This window comes from Lithobates pipiens, unplaced genomic scaffold (assembly GCF_037356315.1).
Source record: "Lithobates pipiens isolate NorthernLeopardFrog02 unplaced genomic scaffold, aLitPip1_a1.2 Scaffold_1, whole genome shotgun sequence".
NCBI lineage: Eukaryota > Metazoa > Chordata > Amphibia > Anura > Ranidae > Lithobates > Lithobates pipiens.
The window spans coordinates 196,494,364-196,510,272 of record NW_027507685.1 but is presented as its reverse complement, the minus strand read 5'-3'; the positions used below and the strand labels follow the sequence as shown (position 1 = coordinate 196,510,272).

Sequence of the window (15,909 nt, the reverse complement as noted above, 5' to 3'; positions counted from 1 at the left end):
GAAGAGTATGCACCTGGCACAGCCGTGGTGAGTGTGGATGTGGACTGCGTACGGGGAATGCAGCTGGAAAAGTAAATATACCACCGTTGGGACTATTCAGTGGGACTAACACCAGAATAAGTTTAGGCCAGAAGCTTACTAGCTGTACCCATTGCTGAAACATTGGTATTATGTTCCCTTGGCCCTGCCAACAAGATTTCCCCCTGAAGGGGTTTGGGAGGCTGCTGCAGGTATCTCCACCCCTAAATGCCTGCATTTCATACCTGCAACAGCCCTCCCAGATCAGCATTCCTACTGATTCTTTTAAAAGCAGTACTCCAGCTTCACCTTTTTCCAACCCATCCTCTTTTACTTCCGGTGCTTGGTATAAAACGAATGCTGTTTACTCTCACCCCCCTCCTCATTGTGTGCCTCTAAATTTTCTTTTTAAAGAACATTGCAGAAGGTGCACTTCCTGTCTTCATATGCTCCGTCTATCACAAAACCGACTAACTGTCACCTCTGGTGTCTCTGTCCCTCTTTCCTCCTCATTTGTCCCTCATTTTGGTCTGATCGATAGAGTTGTAAATAAAATGAATTATTTATCTTTAACCACTTCAGATCCGCGCTATTGCCAAATGACGGCATTAGCGCGGACCTACATTTTCAGGACTACGTCTATTGACGTCGTCCTGGTTACGAGCGGCCTGCGCGCCCCCTGAGGGGCGCGCGCGGCGCGCTCTGTGATCGGCGAGTCCGTGAGACTCGCCTGATCACCGATCCGTGTAAGGGGTCGATCCCGACCCCTTATCACGTGATCAGCTGTCAGCCAATGACAGCTGATCATGTGATAGAACGGAGCCGGTAATCGGCTATTATTCCTCCTCGCGCTGTCAGTGCGAGGAGGAATAATAGCCGATTACCGGCTCCGTTCTATCACATGATCAGCTGTCATTGGCTGACAGCTGATCACGTGATAAGGGGTCGGGATCGACCCCTTACACGGATCGGTGATCAGGCGAGTCTCACGGACTCGCCGATCACAGAGCGCGCCGCGCGCGCCCCTCAGGGGGCGCGCAGGCCGCTCGTAACCAGGACGACGTCAATAGACGTAGTCCTGAAAATGTAGGTCCGCGCTAATGCCGTCATTTGGCAATAGCGCGGATCTGAAGTGGTTAAAGATAAATAATTCATTTTATTTACAACTCTATCGATCAGACCAAAATGAGAGAAAAAAAAAGCCGATCACCGGCGGCCGTGATCGGGACATCAGTCCCGATCACGGCCATCAATACAAGGGACCACCTGCCACCTGCCTGTGCCCACCTGCCTCCCGCAGTGCCATCCTGAAGTAAAATAAAAGAAAAAGTAAGTGCCCCCCGTCAGTGCCCCCTGTCAGTGCCCATAGTGCCCACAGTGCCACCCACAGTGCCACCCACAGTGCCACCCCACAGTGCCACCCACAGTGCCACCCAATCTGCCTCAAAGGTGCTGCACCCCAGTGCCGCCCATCAGTGCCCAGCAGTGCCGCCCATCAGTGCCCAGCAGTGCCGCCCATCAGTGCCCAGCAGTGCCACCTATCAGAGCCACCTATCAGTGCCACCTATCAGTGCCCATCAGTCCCATCTATCTGTGGTACCTATCAGTGCCCATCCGTGCCACCCATCCATGCCACTTATCCGTGCCACCCATCCGTGCCATCTTATCTGTGCCCATCTTTGCCCATCAGTGCCGCCTTATCTGTGCCCATCGGTGCCGCCTTATCTGTGCCTATTAGTGCCGCCTTAACTATGCCTATCAGTGCCCACCAGTGCAGCCCATCAGTGCCCACCAATGCAGCCCATCAGTGCCCACCAATGCAGCCCATCAGTGCCCACCAATGCAGCCTATCAGTGCCGCCTAATCAGCGCACTTCAATGAAGGAGAAAAATGACCCGTTTGCAAAATTTTATAACAAACTATTAAAACATGATTTTTTTTTTTTTGCATCTTTTTTTGTTTGTTTAGCAAAAAATAAAACTCCGAGCTGTAACTAAATACCACCAAAAGAAAGCTCTATTTGTGGGAAAAAAATGATAAAAATTTCATTTGGGTACAGTGTTGTATGCCCGCGCAATTGTCACTCAAAGTGCATCAGCGCTGAAAGCTGAAAATTGGTCTGGGACTGAGGGGGGTTTAAGTGCCCAGTAAGCAAGTGGTTAAAAAAGTGTTTCCCGGTGCTAAACCTTTCATCCAATTTCTAAATTGCTGCATTTGTAAATTTCAAGAGCCAATGTAAAGGAATAGTAGTGGTAAAAAAAAAAGCAATTGTGGGTTTAACTAAGTATGCCTACATACTTTTCCTAATAGATGTCCCTCGTTCCCATCTCAAAAAGTTGAGAGGTGTGCTGTTGTGTTATTGCACAGCAACCTCCATAGAGCCAGGTTCATTTGGATAAGAAAAAGTTACTGCAGAGCCTGCCCCATTTGTGCACTGAACACTAGAATTCAATGACAGCAGCTAACTGTGTACTCATTCACACCAGCAATGCTGCCCATCGCAGCCCAACAAGGCTGGTGTGAATGAGCACTAAATTGTTGTGTTGTTCTATGTAGCACCCTGGTGTTGTTTAGGCAGAGTTGCTCCTCACAAATTTACTTGCCAGGAATAATTATCCTGGTTGATTGTTAGAGATCTGTTGATTTCTTCCTAAGTTTGGCCTTGTTGCACTTTTCTCTTCTACCACTAGGTGGCCAGGTACTTGGTGGTACTAGATATGAGAAGGGCAAAACAAGGTCAGGTTATGGGTATATGGGGTGTCTCAGCCAATGGGCAGGGGTTTCTTGAATCCCTTGGCCTGCTGGGAGGGCCTATATATCCGTGTGCTCTGTGCCACCTGGACGGCTGTCTGGGTGGACGCGTGTTGTACTGCCCAGGCTGCTATGCCGGAGTTTCTGCCTATCCTGGGCACATCTGGCTTCTAGGCTGTCTGAGGGCCTATCCAGAAGCAAGGGAGGGGAATACAGGGTTGGGATCGCGGCTTTCAGTCCAACCAAAAGTGCTGGTTCTGCCGGCCGGAAAACCTGTCGTGGTCGGAGGTAGAAGGGAAGTTGACGCCTGTAAGGGACTATCTGCCTAACTACCAGGGACCACTGTGAGTAACTGAAGCAAGTACCGAAGCAGTATTCTCACCAACCGGGGACGGTGAAGAATTGGGAGACTTCAGTGGGTATCAAGCCAGGGGCCCAGCCAGTGGAGGGGATGCTTGCAGAGCAGCCTTGTGTGTCAAGCCAGGGACCAAGCAGGCCAGTGGGGGTGAAGCTTGAGAGGTATCTTGAGTACCAAGCTAGGGACCCAACAGAGAAGTGGGTTGACGCTTGAGGAAGATACTACCATGAAGATTGTAAGAGCTCAAGGGATTCAGTGTCAGTGAATCATCTAGTCCAGTGAGAGAGAACGGGAGCTCAGTGGGCTGAAGAACTACAAGAAGTGATTGTACTGAAAGTGAAGGAACTGTTACGTTTGTGTTTGGAACTGTTAAAGACTGTTGCCATAGGAGACAGCATTCCTGCACATGCAGATGTGGCATCTTGCTGGATGCCTTTCCCTGCATGCTGACCTATTGAAATCTGCCAATTAATCTTGCAACTATCTAAGGGTGTCCTGGCCTAAACCCTCTTTCCCCCCCAAAAAAGTTTAAGAGAAATAAACTTTCTTTTGCATTCATGAAGTATCTGGTGCCCAATAACTTTAACTACTCTGCACCCGCCATGCCTCACAACCCACCATATACAGAAGGATGTCAGCTATCTCTGGCCCTGGAGGTTGTCATTAGATCAAAGGAGGCCTGGGACCATGCTACATCTATATGTGTGGGTGCATTGTTGTTTGCCAGTACGTAGACCTGACCTGCTGTGTTCCTTATTTTATTAGGTGATAATGGGTGCTATATTAACCAGAAGTAAGGTCGGAAATTCTGACCACAAAATCCGTCTGATTTTTTCAGACGGATTTTATCTGAAACTGGTGTTGCATACACGTGATCGGACAAAGTTGTTGGAAAATCTGATCGTTCGGAACGTGATGACGTTCGTTCGTTCTGACGGGACTACGTTCAGGCTAGTAGCCAATAGCTTTGCTCTCATACTTTGATCTGAGCATGCGTGGCACTTTGTCTGATCGGAAATTCTCTACAAACGATCGGAAAAAGTCAGATCGGATTTTGTTGTCGGAAAATTTGAGATCCTGCTCTCAATTTTTTTCCGGCGGAATTACAGATGAAAAAAGTCCAATAGAGCCCAAACACATTTTCCGACAATATAATCCGATTGGACCTTTTCCGTCGGAATGTCCGACCGTGTGTATGGGGGCTTAGGAGAGAATGGAAGGGGAACTCAGACTCATGTCTTATGCTCTGTAGTCTAGACTGCACACACAAATAACACACAGGATCTGGATTAAAGTGGTTGTAAACCCTTACATATACCCAGTGAAGTGATTATCCTCAGGTGATACAGAAAGATGAAACAAATCCTCCTACATAAGTTTTACCTGTTTACCTGCAGTCTTCTCTTCTCTACAGCCATTCAAAGTCCAGAATTTAAAGCTTGTCTGAGCTGTAAAAAAAAAAAAGTGGACTGAGAGCTGAAGTTACACTCTGCAAAGCTCCGTGAGGAGAGCTCTGAGAGCTGATTGGAAGGAAGGGACACTCCCCCCCCCCCCCCTTAACACAGCTCACAGAAACGGAGGCTGTCAATCAGCTGGAGTTTCCTCCCCTGTCACCTTTTTTCTCTTGGTGTCACGAAAACTTGTCAGAAGTGATTCATGCAGATAACAGAGGAATGAAGCAGCAGATGGAAACGGCACCTAGCGCTCTTAATTGAGACAAACACACATTATAGAGGAATATGCTATGTTCATATTTCATGTCTGAGGTTTATAACCACTTTAAGGAATGTTCACATGAGTTTCCAGGGGGTGGTAAAATCAGGCACTTGAGCCGCGGTTTTACAGTCCACTAACCGCCCACTTAAACACAGAAATACAGCAGATCAGGGCTGTAAACACGCCACAGCTGTGGCAAAAATGAAATGACATGTTACAGGTAGTATTGCCAGAGAACACAACTCATTTAAGTGAATGGTGATGTGCTGCAGCCATGTGCAATGTACATGGTTGCAGCATGGTGGGTCAGCATTTTGAGGGTTAAAACAGGTGGTGAGGAGGCGACATATCACCTCCTTACTGCCTGTCAAACGCCCTCTGAAAAATCTTCCGCTGTGGATTACTTTTCAGAGGGGGAAGCAAATTATTAAGGTATAAAAAATAGAAAATAAGAGAAAAAGCTGCACAGTATGAAGGGGAGCATAAAAATACAGAATGCTAAAGAATGGAGTTCTGCTTTCAAGGATACGTGTATTTTACAAGATGTATTAAAGATTTAATGCAGTGGTAGCCATTAAGGGGTCTATGTATAAAACATTTGTTGTGCGGTTGTGACAAACATCTGCACATTTAGAATGAAAACCGCCATTATTTCTCTAATATATGAATTTCCTATATCGTTATCGTCAGCAGCACCTAGCAGAAATAAAAATGGCTTAAGAAATGCATTATGGCCACTAGGTGGTGCTGACAATATAGCAACTCCACACACTATATTACCAAATGTATTGGGACGCCTGCCTTTACACGCACATGAACTTTAATGGCATCCCAGTCTTATGCCTCGTACACACGTTCCGATTATCGTACGACCGATCGTTCACATTTTGTTGCATACAACTAAGATCGAATACAACAGTGCAAAATGTGTGTAAGATTTTTGTCGTACGATTCTGGAACAATCTTCCGTCGTGCGTAGCTACGTATTTTAAATGATGTCAAATACGTGTGACCTGTGTGTCCTTCTGGTTTATTTTCGTGTTTCCAATCATGCGTGGTGTTTGTCGAATGACATTTATCGGACGCATACTGTACTGGCTATACGATTGTCGTACGACGGGCTGTCATCCGACCAAAGTTTTCCTGTTTGTCCCTTCGGATTTGGTTGGACGGACTGTCGCGATCGGCTGTCGAAAGCTGCGTACTAACGATCAGATTATCGCACAATCTGTCCGAAAGCGACTTTTGTGGTCCGATAATCGGAACGTGTGTACGAGGCATTAGTCTGTAGAGTTCAATATTGAGTTGGCCCACCCTTTGCAGTTATAACAGCTTCAACTCATCTGGGAAGGCTGTCCACAAGGTTTAGGAGTGTGTCTATGGGAATGTTTGATCATTCTTCCCAAAAATGCATTTGTGAGGTCAGGCATTGATGTGGACGAGAAGGCCTGGCTCGCAGTCTCCGCTCGAATTCATCCCAAAGAGGTTCTATCGGGTTGAGGTCAGGATTCTGTGCAGGCCAGTTAAGTTCCTCCACCCCAAACTCACTCATCCATGTCTTTATGGACCTTGCTTTGTGCAGTGGTCTAAATCATTCGGTGGAGGGGGGCTTGGCTCCTTAGTTGAAGCTGTTATATCTGCAAAGGGTGGGTCAACTCAATATTGGACCCTACGGACTAAGACTGGGATGCCATTAAAGTGCATGTGCGTGTAAAGGCAGGCATCCCAATACTTTTGGTAATATAGTGTATATTAGAGAAAATATGGTGTTTTTTCATTCTAAATGGGCAAATGTTTGTAACAACCTCCTGTTTAGGGGTAGATTTTGAAATTTAAAGCGTTATTAAACCCAAATCAAAAAATGTAATGTATTGCAGCTTTCAAACCCTTAATGAGAAGTATGACCAAAAATCTTTTGGCCATTCTTCTCTTGTGGGTCACAGGAATGGATCGTTTTTGTTCTCCTGTGACCCAGAGTCAGCTGTTATAAACTGACGGGGTAGCTCCAGACTCGGGAAAGATCCTGACATTATTGTTGGGATCCAACCCACTTCCTGATTGATAGCTGGCTTTGCTGGCTTCAGTGTATGACTGAGAGCTACAGCCTGCTGTGTCTGTCCCCTTCCCATCCCGAAAATTAAAGCCGAACTCCAGCTAACACTTTTTAAGCAGTTACAGCAACAGTTTTTTTTTTCATTCTGGGATAAAGATTTTACATCAATGAATAAAAGCTGACCATTGTAAGCACCCCATGTCAGTGATAAATGGTTTATCGCAACCCTCTAACTGCAATTTTTGCTGGACAGTTTGGTCTGTTAACCACTTAAGGACCGCCGTATTGCCATTGTACGTCATTACAATGGCACAGGCAGGCACAAGCACGTACATGTACATGCCTGCCTTCCAGCATGTGGGGGGTCCGATCGGACCCCCTCCCGCTGGATACGGCGGTCCGGTTCGCTCCAGGAGCGATCCGTGATGAGGGGATGGCCGTTGGTTTCTGGCCACCCCCTTTGGATCGCTCCTGGCCAATGAGAAGCTTCCTCCCACTGTGTATTGTTTACACAGGAAGGAGGAAGTGATGTCATTCTCCTCGGGGCTGTCTTTTTGACCGGACTACGAGGAGAAGACTATCATATATATCATTTAGTGACAACTTTGTGCAAAAAAAAAAAAAGTTTGTAATATTCCCGCAACTTGTGGCAAAATATAAAATATTCCATGGACTCAACATGCCTCTCAGTAAATAGCTTGGGGTGTCTACTTTCCAAAATGGGGTCATTTTGGGGGGTTTTGTGCTATTTTGGCATTTTATGGCCTTCGAAACTGTGATAGGTAGTGAGGAGTGAAATCAAAAATTTGCACCCTTAGAAATCCTGAAGGTGGTGATTGGTTTTCGGGGTGCCTTGCGCGACTAGACTCCCAAAAAGTCCCACACATGTGGTATCCCCATACTCGGCAGAAGTAGCGGAATATATTTTGGGGTGCAATTCCACATATAACCATGGCATGTGTGAGCAATATATCATTTAGTGACAACTTTTTGTAAAAAAATTTTTTTTGTCATTATTCAATCCCTTAGGACAAAAAAAAAAAATATTCAATGGGCTCAACTTACCCATCAGCAATTTCCTTGGGGTGTCTACTTTCCAAAATGGGGTCATTTGGGGGGGGGGGGGGTTTGTACTGCCCTGCCATTTTAGCACCTCAAGGAATGAGATAGGCAGTCATAAATTAAAAGCTGTGTAAATTCCAGAAAATGTACTCTAGTTTGCAGACGCTATAACTTTTGCGCAAACCAAAAAATATACACTTATTGACATTTTTTTTACTAAAGACATGTGGCTGAATACATTTTGCCCTCAATGTACCTATGACTAAAATTTAGTTTATTCGATTTTTCTTAAAACAAAAAGAAGAAAATATCTTTTTTTTTCCAAATTTTCGCTCTTTTTCCATTTATATCGCAAAAAATAAAAATTGCAGAGGCAATCAAATACCATCAAAAGAAAGCTCTATTTGTGGGAAGAAAAGAACGCAAATTTCGTTTGGGTGCAATATTGCATGACCGCACAATTACCAGTTAAAGCAGCGCAGTGCGAAATTGGAAAAAGACCTAAAAGCATAAAGTAATGCGGCCACCACTTCTAAGAATTGGAAAGCTGCAATATATTACATTTTTGATTTTTGGTGTCCCGATTGAGAGATCCTCCCCTGTCCCTGACACAACGGTCATAATCTGATCTCAGTCTTCCCATTGAGCTCCCATCTTTGTAAATAACCAACAAAGCACACTGGCAATTAGCACACTCATATTTTTAATTCAATAACATTCTCCAGTAGATTCTTCAATCAATCAGATCTTCACTAGGGTGACTTCTTCGGGAACGATGCCTTGAATATAGTGAAGATACTTAGGCAGGCCCCTGCAATAGAAAGAACATTTTTTCACTGTGTGCAACTTAAATAAAATACAAACCTTCCGGGTTTTTACTTTTCAATGGCATCTTGACAATGGACATTTAATTATTTACATATTAATAACAAGCCATAAATGAGCTTTAAAACGCATAATCATTGACTTTTTTTAACCATTTAAATACTGTGCCATAGCCAAAAGAAGGCTACAGTGTGGCTCTCTAGTTCAGGGAGGGCGTCAATGGACATCCAGAAGACGCCTCCTGCGTGCCCCCCAGGCATGCTCTGTGAACGCTGTGACATTTGGACACAGCTGATGACAGATCGAGGAAAAGGGCCAATCTCAAGGCCTGTGTTTTTATTCACGTTTTTACACTTTTTTGGTGAATGGGTAGGCCTCCAGATTCCAAGTAAGCCCCCTGCCTGCAGATCCCCAAAACCACCGGCCAGGGTTGTGAGGAAGAGGCCCTTGTCCCCATCAACAAGCACCCTTAAAGTTGGCGACATGTAGCCTGGTATTGTTCTGGAGGCGCGCTCGCTCATCCCCTCACTTTCCTGACCTGCCAGGATGCATGCTCGGATATAGGTCTGGTAAAGATTTTGGGGGCACCCCATGCCATTTTAAAAAAAAAAGTTGGCGTGGGGTTCCTCATAATATCCATACCAAACCCAATGGGCCTGCTAAGGATTGAAGATTTTTTTCATTGCCGGAAACTCTCGTTTTTTCATTCAGCAGGGAAGTCCACTGACAGCTGATGTCTCAGTGGTTGTTAAGAAAGCGGCGGCCGACTTCCCAGGCCCGCTCCTTAACAACCAGCTATACACAGTTAAAAAATAAAAATGCATGTTTAAGAATGCAACTGCAAAACGTGCAAAAAGCAATTATGACACGAGTAAACAAAAAAACCTTCTAAATAAAAAATGGAATGTGATTTGCAGCTGTTGGTTACTGCATTTTCCACAATTCTCTTTAGGTAAAAGCCACTGGATCCAACACATTGCAGTGATGATACAGTCTATAGTTGTATAATAAAACCCTACTAACCATACCTACAATGGAGATACCCATGGTAATTCGGTAGAGGATGAGGTCTCCGAGACCACCCTTCAGGTGAACTGGCACATTATTGTCTGCCTGCACACAAAGGGGAGCGTTAGTTGTACATTTAATATGATGTGCCAAATATTTACAGAACAGATTTTGATGAAAACCAACAAACAGACCATGAAAGTTTGACATTTAGGGCCGGTTCACACTATGCCGGCACATGACATGTACAGGAATGCACAGACCGCATGCAAAACATACTCTGATCTGCAGCAGGTGTCAATGGAACTCTAAGGACGCCCCAAACGCAGGTCACAAACCCGGTGCATATACCCACACCGGATCGCATGGTACTTTTGTACCATGCGATCCGGTTGCAGTGGGTTTTGAAAAGTAGTGCATGCACTACTTTTGGTTTGGTATGGTGCAATGTTAGCCCATTCAAAATGAATGGACTAAAATTGCACAGCACAGAACCGTATGTGAATCGCACAGGAATGCACAGCGCATTCCTGTGTGATTCATGTGTGGGCATGGTGTGAGCCAGCTCTTAGGGCTTATTCACACCTTCAGCAGTCCTTGCTACCCCTCTGAAAGTTGACTGCATTTCAGAGGGCGGTTGACGGTTGGGAGGTAATATGTTGCCTCCTCACCGTCAGCTTTAACCGTGGAAAGCCTGCATGGCCCCAAAAAATCAGATTACATGCAGTTTGCAGGGTGTTTGCAGCGTGGCCACATTCGCTTGGGTTGATCGTGTTGGGCAGTGGTACTGCTCGCCAAACGAGACATATGGTACAATTTGTCTAAAACCTTGTCTGGCTGCCATTGCAGCTTACGGAGGATGGTAAAACTGCAGCTCACCCACATATTTTCATGCCCCCGGCCTCAGGTGTGAATGAGCCCTTATAGACCTGCATAGTATTAGGTTATGATCCACATTCGAATCACCTTTTCATTTTAAAGGTGGTCAGGAGGTGATATCCCAGATAGCAAGGATAACTACAAATTCGTGGCAGTGTTGAATTGTAAGTCTTGTTAACTTGCTGTACATTTTCACTGGCAAGTTGTACACTTGAAGAGCACTTGAAGCACAAGTTCTAGCTGACACTTTTCCAATTTGCAGCAAATTTGCGTGGCACGTCTCTAGCAAGAGCACAGTTGCAGTGGTGTCTACAGCAAGAGCGCTGCAAGCCACAGTGCCCCCTGTGGTGGGATGACTATTGCACAACATAACTGAACCAGAACTTGCAGTGGATTTGTAAAATGTTTGCAAAGAAAGTTGATCTGGAGTTATACAATGAGGACTCGCTGCAATTGTTCAACAAACTTGTGAAGCCTGGCAAGTGTCTCAATAGCTTAGCAAGTCATTTTCAAACTTGCAGCACAATTGCTTGCTATCTAGGATGATGCCTCCTCGCCACCTGTTTTAACCCTGTAAATGCCACACCAACACGCCCCAATCGTGGGGCGTGCTATTTGCCAAACATGACCGATAGAGAGCATTTTCCCACAGGCGAGAAGCAAAGCATTGTGACCGTGGCAATGAACACGCCTGTCTGTTTTCAGCTTAATAGTATGGTGGTAGGGGCCCCTAAAAACACTGCTCAATAATGTTTTAGATTCAACCTAACCGCAAGTCTAAACGAGCCCTAAGAATACCTGGAATATCTTCTGTTTCTCCCGAACGCGATTCTGTAGGTGGACACGGCCGGAAGTGGACAAAGATCTGGAGAATCTCTGACCTAATACCTGTGAGTGGAAAAAAAACAAGATTCGGTGATCATATCTGTGATCCAAACCTCTGCACACTGCTATACATCCTAATACACTTCTGATACATTAAAAGGGATAGTTATCACAGCTGTGATAGTGGGAGGGAGTGCACACTACGTATGTGGCTGTTTATGAACAAGGGTGAGGCCACATTCCTTTGAACCTGAGGTCGTGCTCAATGGATGTGTCATAGCTTCTATGTCTGTTTATGAATGAATGAATGAATTAAATACTTATATAGCGCACAATGCGAACTGAATCGCCTCTAGGCGCTGTTTAGCCACCTTACTGTAAGCAAGAGTGTCCCACTAAATGTAACTGCTAGACTGTAGTCAGTCAGCTAATTTGTAGTCATCTACGTCCAATTCCCCCTAAGCTTAGCCTGGCCTTCAGTTCTCCCTTCATGCAGTAGGTGTCTCTGTCACCTCTGGCATTTGTGTGAGGATACAGAGTGGGCTTGAGTTATGAAAATTCATATCCTTTCGTGACCAACCACTAGTAGTTTCATTGCCAGTGGAGTATCATGGGAAAATAATATAAAAATTTAGGGTGTGCTGAAGGAAGATCTCTTCCTCCTAAACTGTGGCCTGGGAAGGGTGCATGTGATCCTGAGTGCCTCTTTAGGCTTGCCTTTTTGAGGAGGCCTGTATGTGACTGAATTTGGAGCTGTCCCTGTCTGGAGGTAGGAAAGAGTCCCAGTGGATTTGGTTGAGTCTCCTGAAGACGACTGGGCATTGGATGTAGTCCTAATAGGTTGGTTGAGTATACTGAAAAATGGGCACAGGATGGAGCCCCAATGGGGTTGGTTGAGTCTCCTGAAGATTGGGCATAGGATGGAGTCCCAATGGGGTTAGTTGGGTCTCTTGAAGATGTGGTAATGGATGGAGCTCCAATGGGGTTGGTTGACTCTCTTGGGAAAGACCGGACACAGGATGGAGTCCCAGTAGGTGCTGATTGACTCTCCTGGAGAATAATATTATTGCTGTCAATAATGTCTGCTGGGTGCTACTATAAAACAGGAGTGTCAGTCCCGACTTAAAGACCCTTTCCTGTGCTCCTGTGCAGCAGCAGGTGGAATCCTGAAGAGCTGCAGAAGTTCCGGAGCAACGGAATCCATTTCCTTCTCTCCTGAGATGTGATTAATGAACCTTCTCTTTATTTCAAGAATGTGACTGCCACCCAAATTCTTACAGACTCCCAATACTCGCTGAGGATGAAGCTCTGGGGTGAAATGTCAGCCCCCCCTGTGTATAGGGGTGCTCCACCTGTCCTTGAAGGTCAGGGGGTGCTTCACTAGGATGAAGCAGATTGTCCAGGATGGTAATATTTTGTCCAGGCCTCTGGGAAGTAGAGCTTGGCCTACCAGCATATCAAGTTAACTAAAACTTTTTTTTGGCAGGGGTACTGACAACATTTAGGTTATATACACCAGCACATGTTTAAAGGAACCAACTTTACAACATGCCAAATACTTACTAATATTTACAGAACAGGGGCAAAAAGTAGAATTACAGGAACATGCAAAGGCTAGTTAAAGTAGACTCCATTATTCCCATCATAACGGGATTATTTTAAGGATTCTATGTATTAAAAATTCCTTATGTGACAAATATCCGCACAATCAGAATGAAAATTGATGTTGTTTCTCTTTAATGTGTGGTTCCTATATCGTCAGTGCCATCTAGTGTCCACAAAGCATTTTTGTTTCCTAATTGCAGTATTTCTGGAAAGAAAATGCATTGTGGCCTCTGGGCAGCACTGGTGCTCTAAGCCCTTGTACACACGGTCGGAGATTCCGACGGAATGTGTCCGGACCGGTTTGTCGGATATTCCGACTGTGTGTACAAGGGCTAAGACCTTCACATATTTGACACATCTGAAGTGTGAAATACCCATAGCAACCAACAATCAGCAAAATGGTGACATTTCAGGTGATCTCGTCTAAGAATACAGTTCCCTATTATTACAGACTATTTAGCATAGGACAGAGCTGAATTTGCATTTTTTGGTATTCATAAACCAGGCATACTGTGTATCAGAAAGCTGCAGTACAATTATGGTGGCCATACACATGTTAATAAATTATAGATTTATTTTCCAGTTGGTCTCTTCAGTAGGAATAATCTGTAGTTGACAACCCATTTCATCAATTTACAGGGAAGTAGATTTCAATCGATAGTTAAGATACAACCATAACTTATGATCATAGGTTATCGATCGCATCTCTGTTTCCCCCATGTAGTCTCATGACAACTGATAGATCGAAATACAATCATATTCATCTCAGTGCTGCCAATCGATGCAAAATGCCTTGTCTGATTGGCTCAGTTTGATTGACTCTGATCTAAAATGATTGAAAATTAAGTTAGGCTGGATTCACACCTATGCATTTTTAGTGCTTTTTACATTTTGCAGATTTGCACTACAGTCCATTTAACATGGTTTCCTATGGAACACGTTCTGTAGTGCAAATCTGCAAAATGCAAAAAGCACTAAAAATGCATAGGTGTGAATCCAGCCTTATAGCTGATCATTTGGGGATTCAATTGTTTTGATCAAATAACAGATAAAAACACAAAAAACAATTAAGCGCGTGTGGCCACCATTAGACTCAATTTTGGCTCAATCAAATTAAATCAATCAGCCAAGATGAAAAATTATTGGTAGTTTTCCCATCGATAGGCAGCACTGAGATGTGATCACATTTCAATTGATCAGATTATGAGATAAATTAAGATGAGATAAAAACAGAGATGTGATCGATAACAGATCGTACCTTAACTATTGATCAAATCTGCTTCCCCATGTGTGGCATATAAATCGAATGCGTTGTCGCCTATAGATCCATTATTCGTACTGGAAGAAATTGATTGTACAATAAATTGATTGTTTATCGAAATGCGTATGGCCACCATAAAACCATTGGAAGGGAAGTTATGGCTATTCAGTTGTTTATGCGATTGAATCAAAACAATCAAATTCACAATGATTAGGTAATAAAATGAAAGCGTGTATGGCCCACCATTAGCTGGTATTGGTACATGTCAAGGGAGAGGAGCAATAAGGTGACCTACACCAAGGGGTGACTGGTGAACTTAAACTTTCCTGAAAGTGATAATAAAGTGAGAAAACCCGCATCTATTGACTAGTGAAATCTTCCACATGGTAGACAGGTGGTAGAGGGTCTGGACTATTACATACCATGAAATTCGTCATGTTGCTGGTCTCTGCTCCCTTCGTCCTCTCTGTGTCTTCTGACAAGGGCGCACGCAGATGATCTACCATGCCAGAAATAGACGTAGCAGAGCAGGCCAAACACTCCCAGCTAACATGACACTGGGAAAGGGAGAAAGACGTGGGGTCCTGCCAGAATTAAAGAACAACTTGCTTCATGCTAAAAGAGGACGGAAACCGTAGAATACTTTGCGTAAAAAAACTCTTTTTAAAAAGGATCTACACCCTAGAAAGAAAAAATTCAAAGTCAGCAGCTACTGTACAAATACTTTAGCTGACGACTTATATTAAAAGGGAACCCTCATGTCCAAGGATCAAGCTCTGTCCTCACCTGGGCTGGTTTTTCACCGTTCTTTGGGTCCCTGGCGTCGGCATGCTTACTGTGAGAAGCCTACTGTGACTCCTTGCAGCTCCACAACCGGATTCCCACTGTGCATGGGTGAGCTGCACTGCACTTTGTGAATGGTCCCCTAGCCTTCTGCAACCTGTGACTTGTCCCAGAAGGATGTGGGAATAGGGGATGCAAATGTGGAACTTCCCCTTGGGTGAAGTTCTGCTTTGAATTATTATTGTAACATGAATATAAGTATACTTCAAAGATAACTCTGGTTTCACGAGAAAAAAAAAAAAGCAGATACACACTAATTTATCAAAATTATTGAGATTCCTACCTTTACAGTGCCTTGAAAAAGTATTCATACCCCTTGAGATTTTCAAATTTTATCACGTTACAACCAAAAACGTAAATGTATTTTATTTGGATTTTATGTGATAGACCAACACAAAGGGGGTTATTTACTAAAGGCAAATCCACTTTGCACTGCAAGTGCACTTGGAAAAGCAGTCGCTGTAGATCCGAGGGGGACATGCAAGTGTAGTGCCCTGCTCCTAATGAGCAGACGCTATTGTTTTTGCAAATTTAAGTTGTCTGAAGCTGCAGTTTGGCTCAGGCTAATTGTTTCAAAGTTCTGGTTTCTGTACCAGTTCAGCTGGGTTGTGCTAGTTTCCACTTGGCCGCAGGTGTTGCTGTCACCACCGGTAAGTGTTGCAAATGCAACAGGTTGGATGCATTGAATACCCTTTTTACTCGTAA

The 15,909-nt window shown here is 44.4% G+C and overlaps 1 protein-coding gene across 1 annotated transcript; it reads right to left on the bottom strand.

Annotated features, from left to right (window-relative positions):
- Positions 1 to 8,644: 8,644 nt before the first annotated feature.
- Positions 8,645 to 14,933, bottom strand: LOC143981723 (cytochrome c oxidase subunit 7A2, mitochondrial-like). The gene is made up of 4 exons (XM_077479772.1): positions 14,784 to 14,933; positions 11,469 to 11,558; positions 9,812 to 9,896; positions 8,645 to 8,769 (listed from the first exon to the last, which is right to left on the bottom strand). The coding sequence occupies exons 1-4, from the start codon at positions 14,865 to 14,867 to the stop codon at positions 8,711 to 8,713; spliced, it is 318 nt and encodes a 105-aa protein (XP_077335898.1). The 5' UTR covers positions 14,868 to 14,933; the 3' UTR covers positions 8,645 to 8,710.
- Positions 14,934 to 15,909: the final 976 nt, after the last annotated feature.

Coding starts and splice junctions, on each gene's coding strand:
- LOC143981723 (XM_077479772.1), bottom strand. CDS start 14,867: ATGGTAGATCATCTGCGTGCGCCCTTGTCAGAAGACACAGAGAGGACG. Junction 11,559..14,783: donor GCAACATGACGAATTTCATG/GTATGTAATAGT, acceptor TTCCACTCACAG/GTATTAGGTCAGAGATTCTC. Junction 8,770..9,811: donor CATGGGTATCTCCATTGTAG/GTATGGTTAGTA, acceptor TTTCTATTGCAG/GGGCCTGCCTAAGTATCTTC.